This window comes from Malaclemys terrapin, chromosome 1 (genome assembly GCF_027887155.1).
Source record: "Malaclemys terrapin pileata isolate rMalTer1 chromosome 1, rMalTer1.hap1, whole genome shotgun sequence".
Lineage (NCBI taxonomy): Eukaryota > Metazoa > Chordata > Testudines > Emydidae > Malaclemys > Malaclemys terrapin.
Window position 1 is genome coordinate 46,971,731 of NC_071505.1, and position 22,278 is coordinate 46,994,008.

The 22,278-nt window shown below is 43.9% G+C and overlaps 1 protein-coding gene across 4 annotated transcripts in view; it reads right to left on the bottom strand.

The window, feature by feature from the left end:
- MET (MET proto-oncogene, receptor tyrosine kinase) overlaps positions 1-22,278 on the bottom strand; it is a 141,687-nt gene that overhangs the window by 24,939 nt on the left and 94,470 nt on the right. For all 4 annotated transcript variants that reach the window (XM_054023687.1, XM_054023659.1, XM_054023677.1 and 1 more), the window contains 3 exons: positions 20,805-20,969; positions 19,724-19,823; positions 2,906-3,124 (listed from right to left, as the gene is read on the bottom strand). In XM_054023687.1, the coding sequence (XP_053879662.1) occupies positions 2,906-3,124; positions 19,724-19,823; positions 20,805-20,969 (484 nt within the window). The remainder of the gene's footprint in view (positions 1-2,905; positions 3,125-19,723; positions 19,824-20,804; positions 20,970-22,278) is intronic.

The following is a 22,278-nucleotide window of genomic DNA, read 5'->3' on the forward strand; positions in this document are numbered from 1 at the left end:
GTGATGGTCCCAATATTTTCCATGGCCAGAACGAGTTCTGTTTAAAAATCAAGACCTGCTATATATAAGTAATACTTGTAGTCTGTCTCTGGTTTGGTATGTGTGTATGAGTTCTGATCAGGCAAAGATTTGGGCCTGTTGCTCAGTCCCTGTTTAGAGATTGAATGGAAACGGGGATTGAAGTTGATATAAAACTGCAGTAAGAGCATGAGAGGGATCCATGTTGGTGGTGAGGGCAGTGGACTCAGACTATACTCTGGAATCTGGGGGACTGGCCCTAGAGAGATACAACAGGAGTCCATGAAAACTACCTTCGGCCTAGTTCTCTGTCCCATTTACACTGTTAATTGAATTGTCTAGTTCTTTAAGCTGAAGGACCCCTGTAGAACAGCTGCTCCAGACACTGTAGTGCACTTGTGCACAATCTTGTAGGGGCTCAGATGCAGCAGCACTTAATTAAACGGCCTGCCTCTGACTCAGGACAGCACTAATGGGCATTTTCAAGAGAATCTTAAGTAATGATCACATGCAGAGCTAAGACAAGTTAAAGTGTCTCACTGATAATTCGGACCTAGAGCTGCTATTGAGTCGGTTTCAGCTGTTTCTTCTACTTCTATGTATTTGCCTATCACTTCCTACATGCTGGGACAAGCTGCTGACCTGATCTGATTGGCTGTTAAAATTCCTTGTTGCCCTGCTTGCCTGGCATGTACAACCAGAGGCTTAAAGCAAACATTGGTCTATTCCTATGGCTTCCTTGTGAATGCCACTGGACTGCAGTTACGTACTATGATAATGGATGACAGAAATACCCAAGAATAAACAGACAGATATTGCATTTGGGAAGTTGGAAGACGAAAACATGTATAATTAGCCTGTAAATATGGTATGGGGCAATTGGTTGAGTAGTGCCTTAGAAGGAATTCAACAAAGGAGCCCGCCATGTGGACAAACCATACATTCCTTCTGCAGTTTGGTGGTGTTCACAAGCAAACTTGGACAGGAGGTCATTTTTCATTTACAGCTAGGATGCACTGGGCAGTCAGCAGGCCTAAAGTTCATAAGAACGAGTCACTGACTTCTTTTGGCAGGCAATAAGTAATTACATTTTCTTGTCCAGACCGAGTTTTTGGTTGTCCTAGTTTGACAGACAATAAGATTTATCCTAACTTGTGTGCTTTGCAAGTTGGCAGGAGATGGGAGCATTTCAGAAGCAGTGTTCTCAGCTCATTGGGTGGGAATTGACCAAGAGAGTGCCTCGTGTCACTCTGCCATGACCCCTCTGACCAGCCTATATGAGTAGCATTGATAAGACTTCAAAGAGCATCACATACTTGGCAAAGGAAGATGGCTGTGATGAGGGACCTTGACACAGAGTGTAATATGGAGTTTTGGAAGCCCTCCACTGAAGACAAAAAACATCTGGCACTTCAGGAACACAATGCCCAGATGGACAAAGTCCTAGATAAAGCAGTTGAATAAATATAGTTTTTCTGAGCAATATTTTCTTATAAAACATCTTGTGTTCATCAAGGGAAACCAGAAAGAAACTTTCAGTCAGTATCCAGTCATTTGTTGAAAGCCAAATGTGTCACACTAGATTAGTCCGACTGAAAAACTCGTGATAAAAGCTCTCCCCCCTTCTAAAACTAATTAAGAAAAAGATAAAAGAACTTTGGTTTGGTAGAACAGTTTGCTCACTGAAGCAAGTTACCATTTAATTTCATGCTGTGGTTGCTTAATTATTGCTCAAAATAAGACCATGAGGCATGTAAACTTACGTGTGTGTGATTTTGTCTGTGTGTAGGGGTGAGGGGAAAGTGTTGCCAGTATGGCTTATAAAGATCTTTTGGCTCCTGATCATAAATTCTAAAAGTTGCCTCAGTGTTTCAATGGACACATCCCACTATAACTAATTTTATTTGGAGGAAGATGTTAAATTGCTGTCTGTTCATGCTTTATTCTAGGAGACCAGCTTTGACTAACATCATTCTCTAAATGGTTGCCAGGAAATCATCCGGGCATTAGGCTTCAGAAGGCAGCTGCCTAGGGCACAATGACTACAAGGTAAACCAACAGGGCTGAAGGGTCATTGCAGTCACCCTCCAATAAACCAGTCCTTAACCAAACTCCTCTACCATCATCACTGCTTCCAATGAAGCAGAAACAGTAATTCCTGAATCCAAGATCTAGAATGCCAGTGCTGCTAAGACAGTTCCATTTTCCTCCAGTGGAAAGGACACAAAACCATAGAGGAGGAATAGATGAGTCTACAGACCAACCATTTAAAATTCTGAGCTAGATCCTTACTCCTGCTAATTCTTAAGTGTGCAGCTGAAGATTCTCCAAGTATTCTGGGGCTCATGGTGGGAAGGAGATATTGCTGGAGCATGCTATGCTCTGGGTTATCCATTCTGGTATAACAACTTGTAACAGGCTGTTAAAAGCTGGTGCAATTTAGAACAGTCCTGAGGCTGCTCTAACTTGCATTGGGGCTGAATTATCCCCTAGCTCCCTTGAGGACCAGGAAAGTCCCCTTTGCATTCCCACCCAGTGTGCCAAGTGTTCCCCTGGTATATCTGAAATCAGCTCTTTATCTATAGTTCATGACAACTGGGATTTCAGAAGAATGTGGTACAAGTAGAGAACAATGCTGTCAAGATATTCGCTGCAGAACATTTTTCTGCAGAGATCCTTTAGATCTTTTCTTCAAACCTTCATTAAACATCAGCCCCCTATTACACATAAGTGTTATGACAGATAGTTTGTGTTTTAGTACCTATTTGCTGGTGTAAACTGAAATATTATTATATAATATTGTTTTCTGAATAGTGTTTCAGTTTATCTGCATAAAGTCTAGTAGATCAAAGCCAATGATTTAAAAAAACATCTAAGCATTTCTTACCTTAATTTCCAGTATATTTTGATTGCCCCTTGAGATCACCACTGGCTTTTCAAAAGATTTAAATACAGGATTATTCACATAATCAAAATCGAAGTATTGTTTGCTTACTCCATCAAAAATGAAAAACACTTTTGTTGCAAAGGGTAGTTGCAGATTGAAGGATTTCAGCGAGGGAGTTGTGCAACAGATTATCTCTCTGTTAGAACGATGGTTACATGTCTGTAATAAGAAAGGGGTACAGAATAGAGAGATGCATTTAATATACTGGAGGTGCAGAAACATTTTCAAACACCATACAAATACTTACATTAAAATATATTCTTCAATGGCCAACTCTTTTCAAATAACGTTTATAAAAGCTGCAGAGCAGTAGGTATCTTGCTATAAAAAATCAAAGTAAAATTCTCATGCATCTTATGCAGCATTTTTCTTAGATCTGAGTGATCAGTGCAAAAACTTCACTTTGATGGCATTTGCACACTTTTGAGGAAGCATATTAGCAAACATATTTCCTAGCATCAGGGTGCACATTTTAGGCAAATATTTTGCAGATAATTAACGGAAAGTAAATCTCAAAGCCAAGGATCATCAGTATATTATATTCTGGCTACTTTGTTACTGCTCCAGTGACACAACACAGCCACAACCCAGAATAACCAGTCTCTGTCAGAGGGACTCCCATGTGGAGATCTGCTGGAGTGCCATTCCCTTAATACTGCCAAAGTGACACGAAGTGACCAGAACATGGCTGCCAAACTCATTCTATGAGAACCTGTGCCAAAAATGCACCAATTTTCTTTTAAAATTATATAGTTAAGGCTCCAGTCCTGCAACATACAATGCTCAGGTGGACTAATGTGCCCATGCAGAGCACCACTGCAGTCTCCCCGTATGTTGTATGCTACAGGATCCGTTTCAACCTGTATTTCCTGACAGCAGCTGTGAAAAAATGATATAAATTATAAATAAACTAAATTATAAATTAATGGAGATATCCTATCTCCTAGAACTGGAAGGGACCTTGAAAGGTCATCGAGTCCAGCCCCCTGCCTTCACTAGCAGGACCAAGTACCAGGTGCATACTCTGGCTACTTGATCCCACAATGAGCTTTTGAAGGGTTGTGTCTTTGGTTATATCTTTTCTTTAAAAAAAAAAATGATTAGAGAAGATGGTAGAGCTGCCACTGGAGCTGGTCAGGAATATTTTTGAACAAAATCTTTTTTCATCGGAACACATTGATTCGTTGGGAAGGTTTCTTAGGTTTAGGATGGAATTTTCTGGTCAGAAAGAGAGAGACCTCCCATCACACGATAGCCCACAGGCTCAGAATGGACTTGAACCTGGGTCTGGGTGAGTACCCCAACCACTGACTTATTGGCTATTCTGGGGTGGGTCTTTCTCTCAAATATTTTTTGAAAGGTCACAATTTCTTTCCAATGAGGGATGAAAACAAATTCTGAAATCTCGATTTTTTCCCCACCAATATCTCCCTTATTCCGACCTCTTCATCTCCATTCCTCTACTGTGCACCTCAGCTGGGTGTAAACAGGAGTCAGCGAAGCCAAGGGTAGGAAATACATGAACACCAAAAGCAGAGCACTTAATATTTATTTCAATATTCACTTTAACAAAATACTTGGTATTTTGTGGTAGCAGTTGCTGCCAAAACAGGTGGTGCTTCCTCTGACATGTTGACCAGATTTTCAAACGAGGACACTGGTGGTGGATGTCCCAAGGAGGGGTTTGGTGGAGGATGAGGGAGGTTGATTGGAAGATAGAAAGAAAGGATCCCTCTCTTCCCCCACTTTGCATCCGCCTCATTTCAGAATGAAAACATAGGGCACATTACAGTACAGGGCAGGGCACAGAGAAAGGAGTATTTGTCTCTGTGGGACTGCTTGTACTCTTGCCTTCCTGCTCCCTACTGTATACCACTGGCTCATCTACACTCACCATCATTCACCAGTTCCCTCATTCCCACCCCTATTCCTTCCATTCTCCCACCTCAGCTCTGCCAAACCTTCCCCCTCAACTCCCTCCCAGAAACCTAACTCACTTCTTAGAAATCTTCTCCTTCCCCTAAACCCTCATCCTGGGCAATGCCCCGCTATGCACACAAAACCCCTTCCATCTGATCATGACTCAAAACAACCCCCCATCAGAAAATCCCCTCCATCCCATAGGGTTGCCAACTTTCTAATCCCTGAAAAGCTAACACCCTGCCCCACCCCGTCCCCTGAGGCCCTGCCCCGACCCCTGGGACTCACCTGCTGCCTGCAGAGCCAGACTGGGAGGAGCTGATGCAGAGCCTGCCCAATCAGGGCACAACAGGGCAGGTGTCAGTCCCCAGAACGAGGGGCTTGGGTGGGGAAATCAGGGCACAGTAGAGTGGCGGGTGTCGGTCCCTGGAACGAGGGGTTGGAGAGGGGAACTTGGGGCACAGGAGGGTGGGGGCTCTATCCCTGGAGCAAGGGGCTGGGGAAATCGGGGCGGGGGGCAGACAGGTTACCCACCTAGATGGCGCTAGTACCTATTTTGGAGCCCGGTCTGAGAGCCAGCCAGTTCTCTTCATCAGGCTGGGAGCTGGGAAAAGCAGCACCTGCTAAGCAAAGTCACTTCTCCAGGCTCCAGCAGCAGCTACTGCTCTTCCCACCCCCACCCCCCAGTAGTAGAGGCCAGGTACTGCAGGTAACAGAACTTTTAGTGTCCGGTCAGATGTGCCGACTGGACCTTGCCAGTTTCCCTTTTCGACCGGACAGTCTGGTTGAAAACTGGACACCTGACAACCCTACTGTCTCACATAGCACCCCCTCAGTTCAGAGCCCCCAGTTTTTGCTTGGCCTAGTCAAGAGGCAGAGGAAGCAAGGAATGCCTATATCTACTATAAACGTATCTAGGGGGCATAATGACTGTCTCTTAGGATGGTCTATACTACCCGCCTGAATCGGCGGGTAGAAATCGACCTCTCGGGGATCGATTTATCGCGTCCCGATGGGACGCGACAATCGATCCCCGAATCGGCGCTCTAACTCCACCAGCGGAGGTGGTAGTAAGCGCCGCCGACAAAAAGCGGCAGAAGTCAATTTTGCCGCCGTCCTCACAACGGGGTAAGTCGGCTGCAATACGTCGAATTCAGCTACGCTATTCACGTAGCTGAATTTGCGTATCTTAAATCGACTCCCCGCTGTAGTGTAGATGTACCCTCAGGCTCTAATATGAGTCAATCCTACAGAGGCCTGTATTCTCTACTTTGAGTTCATTCCCTCTGCTGTCTGCAGCTCATAAGCAGATGGGGTTATTTCAGCTCCACAAGAAGTCCCCCAAAGGTAAGCAAGTGCACTGCACCCTCCAGCTCAGCAGCCACCTCATAGAGACTATACTTGTCTGTAGCATGGCTGACAGTTGGGACATTAATGATGGTTCTTAGCACTACCAGCTAGGGTGACCAGATGTCCTGATTTTATAGGGACAGTCCCGTTATTCAGGGCTTTGTCTTATATAGGTGCCTATTACCACCCCACCCTACCCCGCACCCCAAGTTTTCACACTTGCTATCTGGTCTCCCTACAGCCACCCCACAGACCTAAAAGTCACAATACTCCAACAAAAAAACTTCAAAAACAGACTCCAAAGAGAAACTGCAGAATTGGAATTAATTTGCAAACTGGACACCATTAAATTAGGCTTGAATAAAGACTGGGAGTGGGAGTTTATACACAATGTATAAACTATTTCCCCATGCTAATTTTCCCTCTACTGCTACTCACACCTTCTTGTCAACTGTTGGAAATGGGCCATCCTCATTATAACTACAAAAGTTTTTTTTCTCCTGCTGATAATAGCCCACCTTAATTGATTAGTCTTATTGTAGGTGGTATGGCAACACCCATTTTTTCATGTTCTCTGGGTATATATATCTTCCTATTATATTTTCCACTGCATGCATCCAATGAAGTGGGTTTTAGCCCACGAAAGCTTATGCCCAAATAAATGTGTTAGTCTCTAAGGTGCCACAAGTACTCCTTGTTCTTTTTAGAATACCAATATTACTGTTGAATAACTCTGTATATATAAATAGAGCCAAAATACTCCTTTTTAGTTATATTGGTTCTCATTATAAAATCCAATCTGAATGTTGCCTTGAAATTAATTTCCATTTGTTTCTTTCTTACCAAGTTAATGCAGTACAATTTAGTTCTATATCAAATTAGTATAATAATGGTTAAAGCTATTTACTCACATTAGCTTGAAAAGTGGGATTAAATTATCTGTCTATAGATCAGCACTTTTTCTTATCACCACAATAATTCATGTTTTCATACATAACAGTGCGAAATCTTAGCCCTGCCAAGCAAAACATACTTTTAAGGATCTGGAAAGGAACACTGGAGTTTTAAATCTGTACTACAAGTTTTACTTAGCTACGGATTATGGGCCCAATTCTGATCTCAGTAAAATGGCTGCAGCTCTCACTGAAGATAATAGGAATTGCACCCATGTAACTAAGAGCTATTTGGTTTTATGGACCATACTCTGCCTTCAGATATACCTATGCATTCCTGTTATCACCAGTGTGATCTCTGGGGTGCAACAGACGGTAGAATCAGGCACCATAATTTTATAGTACAACTAAACTATTATCTTTTCTATATTTCAGTTGCATTTGTTACTTGGCTCCCTGGTCACAAGGTGACCTGTTGTTGGCGTGAAAACTGTATTTTAACCAACAGTATAACACTTATTGAACTTCAGTTCTGCAGTGAAATGCCCCAGTTTCTCTAGTAGTTACAAGTTTCTTTGATTTTTTTAAAGAACTATCCTGGTGTCCTTCTGAAAAACCAACAGGTGGCAGAAATGTCCCAACGAGAGCTGCTCAGAATTTAACAGGATACATTTTAAATTCCCCTTATTTTTTGACCAGTGGTGGTTCCCGTGTTGCTATATTGCCCATTTTCCTGTGCATGGAGATCTGAGTTTTAAATCCTGCTCAGACCCCCTTCTTTCTATTTACAGATCAGACTAAGGCAGAGCAGAATTTCAAAACTAAATTTGGGTGCATGCTGTAGGAAGAAAGGAGATAGCTTTTCTTGCTGCTAAGACAATCTGGGATGCTGAAGATTAATGCAAACAGATGTAACAGGAACATGTTCTAAATGGGTGCTTCTCTCTCTCTCCTGTTGCTGTTGTGGGCCTCCCTTCAGATATTTAGGTGTGGGCTTTACCCCTTGCCATGTCAAGCTTTAACTGAAGGGCCTGTGAAACTCTCATCGACTTCAGTGGTAGCAGGAACAGGCCCAAAAGTCAGTACTGACAGCACCCTAGGCCTAACTACATGCAGGTGCCTTCTTCCCTGTAATGTCTTTTCAAATTCAGCTGGCTAGGAGCATTCAGAGAGTTAATAATTCATGATAGATTCCAAGGTCAGAAGGGACCATTGTGATCATCTAGTATGACCTCCTGTATAACACAGGCCGTAGAAGAATTCGTAGAGCAGATATTTTAGAAAAACTTCTAATCTTGATTTAAAAATTGTCAGTGATGAAGAATCCACCATGACCCATGGTAAATTGTTCCAATGGTTACCATCTCTGTCTGGTCCCCAACAAGTCCAGCTCACTCGTCTCCTGCAACGTAGCCAAGTTTCTTTGGCCCAATGGAACATTGTTGTAGGATTCTCTTTTTAACTCAAGTCTATGAACTCAGGTCTAACACGCCCTAATATATATATTAAACTGACTAGCCTAGTATAAATGAATTGTTAAAAATAACTATTAAACAAGGTGGGCTCAAATCCTGAGCTCATGTAAATCGTCATAGCAATTTACTCCAGCTAGGATGTGCTCTGGACCTAGAAGATAATTTGAATCAATGTGTTAATAACAAATGTATGATGAAAATATAGAATCAAGCTATTTTTTCCTTATTTATGACTATCCTTTTTAAAGATTCCTATAGCATTGTGCTGGTCACCAAGTCATCACTAAAATACATATATTTATACAACCAAATATGTCTTAGGCAATCATTATACTTATTTGATTAATGTGAATTCATTACACATCTTATCTACTGTACAATAGTGATGTCTTTTAAATCAATAGCAGTGGTATTCATAACTTTGTTTGTGGCTATCTGTTGGAATTGGTTCTGAAGCCATCTACTTTATCAGGCCAGTCTCTGAAGAGGATGCTCTCAGAGAACGATAAAAATCTAATAATACTCTTTAGAGGTGATGCAATGTGACTGATTGGTAAGGTCAAGATAAATCTTATTTGCAATGCCCTTTTTGTTACGTGATTTGACCTGACATTTTTACCTTGAAATTGGTTTTAGCAATTGAAGAATATGATGGTTTAGTTTTCAAGAAATATTGGATTGAGAATCTATAAGGAAAGAATTATAATTCAATCAATTGCCTACTCAATTAAGATACTGCCTATCAGGCAGCACCTTTAACTTTTATTTAATTAGGTTTTAAAATACATTTACTTTAAAAGCTGAACCTGTGTTCTGCTTGTGACTATAAACTGCATCAGAAGAAAATGAGGAAGAAAAGATGCCAAAAATGTGGAGTGTTTCACAAGCATTAAGCAAATAAGTTTACCCAACAGAGAATAATGACCCTTCACTTAATCCATTTGACTCACCACTTAAAGATATGTATTTTTGCCTTCATAAAATGTGACTCTTGAGGCAATTAATGAAAGCTTGATTTACAGAACCTGAACTTCAATCCACAGTTTGATTTTTTTCAACAGGATAAAGAGCAGAAATCTTTCTCCACATTTAAGGAGTCACCCAGCAGCTGACCCAGATAACATGGGACAAATGTGATTTGAAATGGTCAGAAGGGTTAGAGAGGAGAACTTCACTTTTGACACAGAGTCTAAAATTTTGGAGTTTTCCAATGATGAATGAAAGATGGATGAGATCTACAGCAATTTGGGAGACTTTTATATTGTTTCTGTTCCCCTAGATATCTGTATTTCAGAGTCCAAAGGGTGATTTCTCAGTAATCTGGTAGACAATAAAATGAGAGGTAGGGATAGGAATTCAATGGCTGGCTTGGGGAGTGCAGTCTCCCATCTCAACAGGATTTTCTCTCTTGGTGAGAACGTAAGAGGTAACCTTACTTGGTCTGTTGGTCATGAAGATCTGTCACAGAATGCACCAGCCTTTGCAAGGACAGATGCTGCTGTTTAGGCTGGTGCACCAGTGGGTATTAATGATTCAGGGGCATCTGCCCCTATTTCTCTTCTAGTTGTCTTATTGGATGAAAACACAGAAAAAGAGTGAGTGTCTAGTCCAGATGGTACAAACACCAAGCTGTCAGATCTCTGCACCAAACAATAGACAAAGCTACAGCCTTACACGATTCTGGCTTCCTGATTCTGAAGACCAGACCTGGCCTCAATATAAATTTCAGCTGCTACCAGTTCTACTACTGGCTTAGGGTCTTTAATGGACTCTACATCACTGGAGGATTAGTGTATCTTCAGCACTCCTCCCTTTTGCCCCTCATGCACAGTCCATATACCAGGAGAGATGCAGGGCCCATGAGCATCTGCAGGGAGTTCCTCTCCAACAAGGGAATTCTCTGCTGGGCATTTGTGGCAGGCTTACAGCCGCTGTGTCTGACTGAGGTAATCCAGCTAGAGAATCTAACCCTCAGTATCTGTTAGGGGCAGACATAAAGTTCTTCAAGAGAGGAAATGATGAGCTTCTGTGATTTCCATGGAATGGAATAAACAAGCAAAGTTACCTCCAACATTATCTCATAAAGCTACCCTAGACTCGCATGATCCCAGGCTTTTGGGTTTGACGGGTACTACAAACATGGATAGATTCAAGATATCCCAAATCTGAGAAAGCTTTTCTACTATTCCTTTAATCTCATGGGAGGTGACTGGGAATAGACGAGAGAGTGAGAGAGCAGCATCACAGGGGAGCAATTAAAAGGTTCTCAAGGCTATCCAATGGAAGGGGCTAGATATTGTGGGCCCAGTTTTGTAAATGCTTGAAATGAAAAAATAATAATGAGAAAAGAGATGATCTTATGCTGTTACAATGCAAAAGCCACAAAATACCTGGCCTGATAGCAGGACAAATCCATATTGGATCATAGATGTGACAACTGTCTATTCTACAGGCTGTGGAGGTAGAGGAGGGTTTGTCTAAAAATCTAAGTACTTCCTAATTTTGCACCTCAGACACCATGGGACATTCCTTTATAGAAGACTTTAAGAGTATGAATCAATGGATGGGGATGAGGGTGGGCCATACCTCTACAGTAGAAAATTCCCAAATGACCACTTGTTTGCTATTAGGGAATCAATGCAAAGTATAGGCTTTCAAAGAGAAAATATTGACCTCAAATGCTTAGGGGACAGAAGAGATCCATTAATAAGACTTACTGCAGAGGTTAAAAAGACTTTGTTTTGCAGGCACATGAGCTCAAAATTCGTTTCCAGATGGTAAGGCCAGATTATACAAAGCCTTTATATAACTGCACAAGAAAGAAGGAGCCTCTCTCTTCCTGCTATTCTCAGCTTGGGATGTGACATACAAGAGCTCTTCATCAGGGAATGCAAGGCCTCTGAAGAGCTAGTGCTATTCTTGAAACTAACTAGAGCTGGTCAGAAAATGGAATTTCCATTTGGAAGGAAATTCCAACTTCTCAAAATCTGATTTCCATCTAACTTGGAAGGAAGGGTCAAAATTTCAACATCATAGAACAGAAATTCTGAAAAAATTCAATTTGGAAACATCAGAATGTTTCATTTCAATAATGCGGAATTATTTTCTTACAATATGGGGAAATGTTTTGATAATGTCAGTGTTATAATGTTTAATGTAAAACAGTAAATACAGTATATATAATATTAAAATTAACACCTGAATATAAGAAAGTCTAAGTGAAATAAATCAAAATGATAAAGTTTAAATGAAACACTTTCATGTTACTGAAATTAAATGTTCTGCCATAAAAAAGAAATGAGAAAACCTAAATGATTTCTGTCACAAATTTTGTCATGAAACATTTTGATTTTGAGAAAACTGCATTTTCTGATGGAAAACTATTCTGCTAATTATTTTTGACCAGCTCAAACACTGACTTCTTCAAAGGGCTGAGGAGAACAGGCAGAGCAGAGCAAACTCTCTCCAAAGTTAGCTAATGGCTGTGTTCCCTAAAGCTTCAGGCTGCCCAACACTTCCTGCAGCTCTTACTGGGGGAAGTCAACTTCTGTGTACACATATTACCCATCATGGAGCTGTGGCTCTATGTCATGTACTTGCAGGGCACTTGGATGCTCTGGATCCTAGCTGAGGGAAATGGAAGAAAGAGTAATAGCTCCTCTGTGGGTGTTCCTCATAGTTTAGGGCTCAAAGTTCACAATGTGGGATGGGGTAGGCAGCAGCCAAGCCCACTCTGCACCACCAACCACTTGCTACCAGTCAGGTCTGTGTTCTTGGGGAACCAGGGCACAGTATCCAGCCTGTCTGACTCACGAAAGACACCCCCCCCCATTACCAGTCTCTGCTTGAACCAAAACTGATCAGAGACAAGGCTTGCAGAGAGCAGTGAAGGGCATTGGGACACACCTAGACCCCTCCTGACAAGGGTGACAAGATTAAGACATCTCTATTTGCATACAGAATGGAGGGCAGAGACAACTCCCCTAGCCTCATCGGCATGAAAGATGGGACAGGGATTAGCATACAGAATGAAGAACAGAGAACCGCATTGAACTCTGGGACCAGAAAAGCCGGGAGGCACTGCATTGTGGGAATCTCTGCTCCAGATGTTAATGAACCTACGCCTGCCCACACAGCTCAGCAATTATCAGACCAATTCTAGTAATGAATCCCTGATTGATATCCAAAATACTGAAGCAGCCTAGCTGCATTGTGAGCTCCCTGGAAGAAAACACCACCCATAGCCAAGAATGATCAGCTCCTATTGTCTAGTCTAAAGAAAACCCTTGAGTCATCAGTTTACGCATAAACAAATCTAGTGTTTTCCCTTGAACCATTGTTGTTTCTCTACAAAAACCCCTAACTATGTTCAAGTAAGTGTTCTTATGCTTAGACCCAAACTATGCATCAGTTCCACTGGGACTCCAGCTTCTCCTGACTGATCGTGCTGGGGGCTCTGCCTGTCTCCAGCACTCAGGACCCTGAGCTACCACCATCACCTGGGAACCCAACCAGTTCAAGCCTCATGGAGTGGGTGAGATCCCTCCCTCTCTCTCTCTGTTTTCCTTTCTACCTTTAGGTATTAACCTTTAATAATGTATGTTATGTTGGTTTAGCCCTTGTGACACACCCAGACCAGTGGGGTACAGGAGTCTGGTAGAGGGCAAATATACTGGTCACTGGAGGAGTAATTTTCTGTTCCCTGAGTAACCAGAGAAGGGGCTGCACTAGAGTAATCAGGAACCTGCTAGAACCAGTTAAGGCAGGCAGGCTAATTAGGGCACCTGGAGCCAATTAAGAAGAAGCTGCTAGAATCAATTAAGGCAGGCTAATCAGGGCACCTGGGTTTTAAAAGCTCACTTCAGTTTGTAGTGCGAGAGTGTGAGGAGCTGGGAGCAAGAGGTGCAAGGAGCTGAGAGTGAGAGGGTGCGCTGCTGGAGGACTGAGGAGTACAAGAGTTATCCGACACCAGGAGGAAGGTCCTGTGGTGAGAATAAGGAAGATGTTTGGAGGAGGCCTTGGGGTAGTAGCCCAGGGAGTTGTAGCTGTCATGCAGCTGTTACAGGAGGCACTATAGACAGCTGCAGTCCACAGGGCCGTGGGCTGGAACCTGGAGTAGAGGGCGGGCCCGGGTTCCCCCCAAACCTCCCAATTGACCTGGACTGTGGGTTCTTCCAGAGGGGAAGGTCTCTGGGCTGTTCCCCAACCCACATGGTGAATCTCTGAGGCAAGAAAATCCACCAATAAGCACAGGACCCAACAAGATAGAGGAGTAACTTTGTCACACTGGTGTCAGGGTAGGATCTTGGGGTTCACAGCGTGGCGGAAGAAGGAGGGTGATTTAAAAAAACCAACAACAACAAAAAAGGGAGAGGGTTTATTTTTTTTCACCACAATGGATGATGTAGTGCGGGCACTGATACAAGCTACGGCGGCCCAACAGGAGGCTACCCGTGTCCAGGCAGCTGCCCAACAGGAGGCAGTGTGGCTGCAGCGAGAGACTAATCGCCTGCTGATGGACCAGGCTGCTCAAGACCGAGCTATGTTGCGGAAACTGGTAAACCAGGTAAAGTCCCTTACAGAGCTGAATCGCGGCCATGATGGGACGCGGTTCATATGGGCCAGCCATTGGCTGCAGAAAATGACACGGGAGGATGATGTAGAGGCATACCTTCTGGCCTTTGAGAGGACAGCCCTACGGGAGGCCTGGCCTCGAGATCAGTAGTCTGGCATCCTTGCCCCATTCCTGTGTGGGGAGGCCCAGAAGGCCTACCACGATCTGCCTGAAGAGGCTGCGGCAGACTACCCCCAGCTGAAAGCAGAGATCCTGGCCAGATCTGGGGTAACGACAGCAGTGCGGGCCCAGCAGTATCACGGTTGGAAGTACCAGGAAGACAAAACCCCGCGGTCCCAATTGTATGACCTCATCCATCTCGCATGAAAGTGATTGCAAACAGAGTCCCGGACTCCGGAAGAGATACTAGCGGATCTGGTCATCGACCGATACATGAGGAGACTACCACCAGACCTTCGTGCCTGGGTAAGCCAGAACGAACCCTCCACCTATGATGAGGTTGTCGCCCTGGTAGAGAGGCAAAGGACAGCGAGGGAGCTGACCCGACCAGTTAAGGAAGAGGCACCCCGGGTTAAACTAGCAGCACCAAGCCCTAAAGTTCGGGTGACTGGGCCACCAGGATGGCCCAGGTGGAAAAAGAGAGAGGCTGAAGGCCCATCAGAGGCCACAAAGAGTCAGAGCACTGAGGGAGAAGAGGATCGTGATGTTAGACTGCCCAAACCAAGAGACCGGGGAATGCCTAGGGCTCCATACAGATGTTATGCTTGCGGGGAGTGGGGACACATAGCTGCACAGTGTCCCAATGCTGAGGAGCCTATGCAGTGTAACCTGGGGAACTGGGCAGATCCATGCTCCCTAATCCACCTTGTGGGGGGTCTCACTAACCCCACATATGTATACCAGACCAGTGAAACTAAATGGGGTAGGGACCACAGCACTGGTTGATTCGGGGAGTGCTATCACGCTTATCTCAGGGAAGCTCGTGAAGCGTAGTTAGCTGCTACAGGCTAAACGTACGGGGATAACATGTGTCCATGGGACAGTTAGCTACTACCCCACCATCCCAGTAAAAATCGAGATCCAAGGGAACACTACCTTATGTTCGCTATCCGGGAGGTACCTCGGGCCTCAACTGGGTTTTCCCCTTTCGAGTTATTATATGGGCGTAACCCCCGTGGCATACTAGATATTGCCAAAGAGATCTGGGAAGAGGAACCCAATGAGGGGAGAAATATAATAGAGCATGTAATGCAGATGCGAGACCGGATAGCCCAGGTTACCCCTATTGTACGGGAACATTTGGAGAAGGCACAGGAGGCCCAGCGAACCCATTACAATCACCAGGCAAAAGTGTGACAGTTCCAACCAGGGGATTGGGTTATGGTGTTGGTACCCACGGCAGAAAGCAAGCTTCTGGCCCAATGGTAGGGGCCCTATGAGGTGGTTGAACCCGTGGGGGAAGTAACCTACAAGGTGCGGCAGCCAGGACGCAGAAAACAAGATCAGATTTATCACGTTAACCTTCTGAAACCCTGGCATGCACAAGAGGCATGCACAATGGTCCAAAAAGACCTAACCCAGGAAAACAAGCCTTCCAAACAGGTGAGCGTGTCTCCCAATTTAACACCAGACCAGAAGAATGAGGTGTCTGAGATGATCTTCCAGAACCAAGATGTGTTCTCGACAAAACCGGGTCGAACAACCGAGACATATCACCACATCATCACGAACTCTGGGGCCAGAGTAACAATGAGGCCCTATCGGGTGCCAGCGGCAAAAAGGGAGGAAATAAAAGCAGAAGTAAAAAAAAATGCTTGCGTTGGGGATCATCGAAGAATCCCACAGTCAGTGGTCCAGCCCAATTGTGCTGGTGCCCAAACCTGATGGCACCACAAGATTTTGCAAAGACTTCCGGTGACTAAACGAAGTATCCCAGTTCGACGCGTACCCCATACCTCGCATAGATGAGCTAGTGGACTGTCTGGGTAATGCCCGGTACTTGACTACCCTAGACTTGACAAAGGGGTACTGGCAGATTCCCCTTGCGGAAGACGCAAAGGAAAAGACTGTGTTCTCTACACCAGAGGGTCTTTTTCAATATACTGTCCTCCCTTTTGGACTACATGGGGTCCCAGCTACCTTCCAGCGCCTCATGGACAAGCTATCACGCCCGCATAACAGTTATGCTGCTGCCTACTTGGACGATGTGGTCATTCATACCCCAGGCTGGGAAACCCACCTGGAGAAGGTGGAGGCAGTCCTCGATACCTTCAGGCGAGCTGGCCTTACAGCAAACCCTGCCAAGTGCGCTGTAGGGTTTACAGAGGCCAAATATCTTGGCTACATTGTGGGTAAAGGTTTGGTAAAACCCCAAGTGAACAAGTTAGAGGTCATCCAAACTTGGCCCCGACCAAGTTGCAAGAAACAAGTCCGGGCGTTCCTAGGTGTGGTGGGGTATTACCGACGATTTATCCCCCACTTTGCCACAAGGGCAAGCCCCCTGACAGACCTAGTGAAAGCCCATGGACCTGATCTGGTGAGATGGTCTGACGCAGCAGAGGAAGCGTTCACAGACCTACGGACTGCCCTCTGCAGTATCCCCGTACTGATAGCCCCTGATTTCACCAAGAAGTTTATCTTGCAGACGGATGCATTGGAAGTAGGGTTGGGAGCCGTTCTATCACAGATGGTCAGGGAGGAGGAACACCCAATTCTATACCTCAGTCAGAAACTCCTTTCAAGGGAACAAAAATATACAGTGGTGGAGAGAGAATACCTCGCTGTAAAATGGGCCCTGGAAACATTGCACTACTACTTGCTCGGGCGCAGATTTGTCCTCGTGACTGACCATGCCCCTCTTCAATGGATGCAGCGGAACAAGGAGAAGAACACAAGGGTGACCAGATGGTTCTTATCCTTCCAACCTTTCCAGCTCCATGTGCAACACAGAGCAGGGAGCCGTCATGGGAACGCCGATGGCTTGTCATGTGTGCATTGTCTGGCGTCCCAAGCTGCCCAACCCATTGGTGTTGAGCAGGGGGGAGGGATATGTGACAGACCCAGACCAGTGGGGTACAGGAGTCTGGTAGCGGGCAAACATACTGGTCACTGGAGGAGTAGTTTTCTGTTCCCTGAGTGACCAGAGAAGGGGCTGCACTAGAGTAATCAGGAACCTGCTAGAACCAGTTAAGGCAGGCAGGCTAATTAGGACACCTGGAGTCAATTAAGAAGAAGCTGCTAGAATCAATTAAGGCAGGCTAAACCTGGGTTTTAAAAGGAGCTCACTTCAGTTTGTAGTGCGAGAGTGTGAGGAGCTGGGAGCAAAAGGCGCAAGGAGCTGAGAGGGAGAGGGAGAGGGTGTGCTGCTGGAGGACTGAGGAGCACAAGTGTTATCAGACACCAGGAGGAAGGTCCTGTGGTGAGAATAAGGAAGGTGTTTGGAGGAGGCCATGGGGAAGTAGCCCAGGGAGTTGTAGCTGTCATGCAGCTGTTACAGGAGGCACTATAGACAGCTGCAGTCCACAGGGCCCTGGGCTGGAACCCGGAATAGAGGGCGGGCCCGGGTTCCCGCCAAACTCCCAATTGATCTGGACTCCAGAGGGGAAGGTCTCTGGGCTGTTCCCCACCCACATGATGAATCTCTGAGGCAAGAAAATCCACCAATAAGCGCAGGACCCACCAAGATAGAGGAGGAACTTTGTCATACCCTCCTTGTGTAGTTATCACTATTATTCAATACATAACTTTTGTGGTTAAGCTGGTTGCTTCTCTCTCTCTTGCTGAACTTTACTCTTTTGTGTTTTTAGCTCCCCCCATTTACTCTGCAGCAACGCTTCTTTTACCTAAGGTAAAGATCCCTGCAGTGCCCAAAATACTGTGGGGTTTGCTCATCAAGTAGGTTACTACCAGTACAATTGTGATGTGAGAGTGGGGATAAGGACGTGCTGAATCTAGGACACATAAGGGTGGCAGCTTGAAAGTGCTGCTTGATGCAGCCCATTGAGTCCAGGGACATATAAGGGGGTCAGCTTGAAAGTGCTGATTGACCCGGTCCACTCAGACTTGCTCTGTTAATGTAAGTGTGTGTGTTCATCCAGTTCTGGGGCTGGAGGAACCCAGGCCTGGGGAACCTAGGTCCTGCAGGCTAGCTCCATTGGAAGGGAACTTGCATAAGGGAGAAGTAGAGCTCCATATGAAAACACACATGATACAAGCAGTATATTGATAGAATTACAGAACCCCTTCTCCCCCCAGAAGAGTAACCGGAATAAATGAGCATACCCCAAAATAACGGGCAAATCTGGTAACACCCTGCAGGATATGAGTGCTGACCATGTCAATATTAACTCCCCCCCTTCTCCCTTTGCAATGTGGAACATGCCCTTGAGGAATAAATCTGGGGGCAGAGACTGGTGGCGGAATGACTGGCAGTGAAACTCAACAGGAGGTAGGCCGGTACAGAAGCACAAAAACCCAGGGAGCATAGCAACAGGCTCCAATGTTTTATTCTTCTTCAATGATTTAATTTAAAATGTAAAAAAAAAAAAAAAGCGTGATGTGATTTCTTATTTGTGCTTATCTTTATGTTTGCTTTTTTGAACTGCGCTTTGTAATTTAACTTGCAATTTAATTTGGGTTGAATCATCACTCATGTCTCAAGCACAGGTCCAGTCCCACACCATTAAAGTCAGAGGCAGTTTGGCAGTTGGCTTCAATGGGAGCATAATCTGTCCCTATTATTTAATTATTTACTTTGCACTATTTTATTGCTCTCAAATTGCAAAACTCCTCTATAGCATCCTTTATAAGATATTATTATTATTATTATTAGTGCTAAACAGATTTAAAAAATCTAGTTTTCAAATGATCATTGAGCTTTATTGCATGTAGTGGAATCAATCAGAATTATGCAGATAATGAAATCCGGGTCTGATCCTGTTCCCAACGGAGTCAATGGAAAACCTCCCTGTAACAAGGAGGGGCTTCTCCCCAGCTTCCAAACACTCACTATTATGCCCAGTCTCCTTTTGGAAGGTTCATTTTCTGACCCCAACCAATTACCATAATAGAAAACAGTCTTTTAAACTCACTTCTTTCCCGCCAGCTTCAGGTTCCACTGGTCTCTGGCCCTCCTTCTCCTGGCAGCTTCCCAATTTGGGGTCCCCTCTATTTCCTTCCTGGGGCAGTAGCCCCAGGGCTGCTTCCCTGAGCACCTGGCCCATTGCTCGAGGGAACTAGACACAGCCTGTCCCACCCATTCTCTTCCCTCTCTCATTTCCTGCCCTCTGGCAGCCCTTTATAGGCCCACTTGTAGCCTAGCCCCCTTGAATTGGCTGGATTGGGCTTATCTGCTCTGACAATGGGGCACTGGGCCCAGTTCTACTCACAAGGACCAATTCCCTTGTGACACTTCTGTTGACTCCAATGGGGGCAGGATCAAGCCCCCAAGGTACAAGATACAAACAAGCCAGGCTGACCAAAGAGAACAGAGTCATTCAGGTTATGAAGATGAGATGATATTTTATCATCCAGGAGGCTGACTCACCACAGTGAAGTTCTTTCCTAGCTTAGGTACAGTGATCACCATCTGAGGAAGATACACTGAATTCAAGTTGATTCCATAAACTCTGATTGTGCTTCCACCACTGGTAAAAATTAAAAATGAATCATTACTATTGTATTTTCTAGAAAAAGCCATATAATCAAATATATTTTAGATCAAATTACAGCATGGAAACAAAATCAAAGACATACAAACGGAATACGAAATACAAGCTGAAATATAGCTTATAGTAGTGATATTTATTTCTGGGAATTAAGTTTCTTTCACAGTCAAGATAAAAAACAAACAAACAGGAACAAAAGAGAAAAAAAATGTAAAAAACTGAATAATTGCATTTAATTTCTGATACACCAGAACAAAAAAAGGGAATGTGCATTTTAAAAGAAGATAAAAAAAATTCCTAAGTATTTGCTAGCGTATTTTACACATTGCTTGCAAAGCATATCTTAAAAAAGGCTTTCCTTTTCACTGCTGACTTGTTTGCAGACAGACGTTTGTGCTCAAGATAAATAATAAGTAATATTATTTATTATTTATCTTGAGCACAGCCCTGCAAATCCGCAGATATGTGCTTTATATCTGCGGACCATGTTTGTGGATCGCGAATCAGATGCAGATATAAATTTTGTATTGCGCAGGGCTCTATATGTATGCACACGCAAAAATAATATTATCGTGAAAACAGATATAACATATGTATGAATGAGTTGTGCTGCCTTAGAACCGCTTTACTTCCCTGCATCTTACTGAACTGTCATGTTAAAATTATTTACCACTGTAATCAATGGCATGTCTGAACAGAATAGCTAGATGCATGTAGTTCAGCTGGACATCGAAGATACACTCAGCAGCAGCAAAGTTAAATTATGTTCAAAAATTGACAGAAAAATCCACCCCTTCACCTTTCTAAGGAAATGATCTGTTCTCTGCAACCAGACCATAAAAGAAGCAATTGGCATGGCAGCTAGAGATAAAACATCCAATTTCTCTTGATAGATTTTTGCCCAATGGTGTCATTCTCCCATTCATTACTTTCCTGTATCTATGAGACACTTTTACTCACCTAAGAAAAGATTTAGCTGGTTGAATGTTAAAAACAATAGGGTCTTCCTTGTACGTAAAATGACCCTTAGCTTCTCGAATAGCTAAATCAATCTCCATTTTAACAGGATATTCCGATGGAATTCTTTGTGCAGGTGTGTAACACACTACAGTACTATCAGATTCACTGAAAGGAAATTACAGAAGAAGAAGGGAACTTGTCTTGCAATAATCACAAATCACATAATCTGTTTAAAACACAATCCTAAATTAGGCCCTGATTTTGCAGGAGGATCCACTAGCACAAGTTACCACTGGGGTCCAAACAAGCAATTCACATTGCAGAATCAGGGCCTCAAAAATAAACATGAGATGAGGATGAGAATAATGTCATTTATGCTAAACAGTCTTTGGAATATCCTTATCCTTGTCATTCCAGTCCTGCTCTGATGAGAAAAGACTGACATTGTACAATCTCTATAATGACCCTGGCCCTCCAAAAACAGGCTCTGTGAAGTTAAACTGGGATTTTGCTCTTGGAGAATGTTAGCATTTTAAGCCTATTCCAACTACCTTGCATATATATGGCCACACACGGCCAGATCTTTAGCTGTAGTAAATTGCCGTAGCGCCACTGAAGCTGATGGATCTTTCCTAATTGACATCAGTTGAGGATCTGGTCCATAGCCTTTAATAATGAGGCAAAGGGCTTTTACTGAGTAGGCTTTGAAAGTCACCTAATAGTGTACATGTGGAAGTGGCCTAAGATAATTGTTCGTCACCCAGCACAGGTCACAGGGCCTTTCAAAAGGTAAAGGAAGAATGAACAAAGGTCAATACTAAAAAAAATAAGGACAAAAGACCATATTGTAATTGTGTGGTGGCGATTTGGCTGCAGTGGAGGCTATCTGAGTTTGTCTGTGGGAGGAGGGGAGAGTCAACTTGTGCCTTTATGTATTCAGTAGTTTGAGAGATCAGTGGATGTAAGGCTCATCACTTTCACTCACACCAATGAATCTCAGGAGTAACTTAACCAAAATCAGTGGAGTTACACTAGTGTAAAACAAGTACGAGTGTGAGGAGAATCAAACTCATTGCATGAACAAACTGAAACAGGCTCCCGATGGGCAACAATATTTTCATTATTTTGAAGTGTTTTTCATACTTCCTGCAGTCATATTTGCAGAGGAGGTATGCCATTATTTTGCGTGAGCAATTCTCATAATTTAAAAAAAGCATACATGATACAATACTTTGCACCTTAGATTCAATTGCTTCCCTGCAAGGTAAGAATCTCCATTTTACAGACTGGGAAATGGAATTTCAGAGAGCTCAAACGACTTGGTCAAGAATGTACATTAAATCAGTGTCAGAGCCAGGAATGAAATACAGCCCTCCTGACTCTGGGTCCTGTACATTAACTCATAGACCAGCTCTCTCATGTGTCCCACGAGTGTAAGTTTTTACCGTTAGGTTTCTCCATAACCATGTGGAAA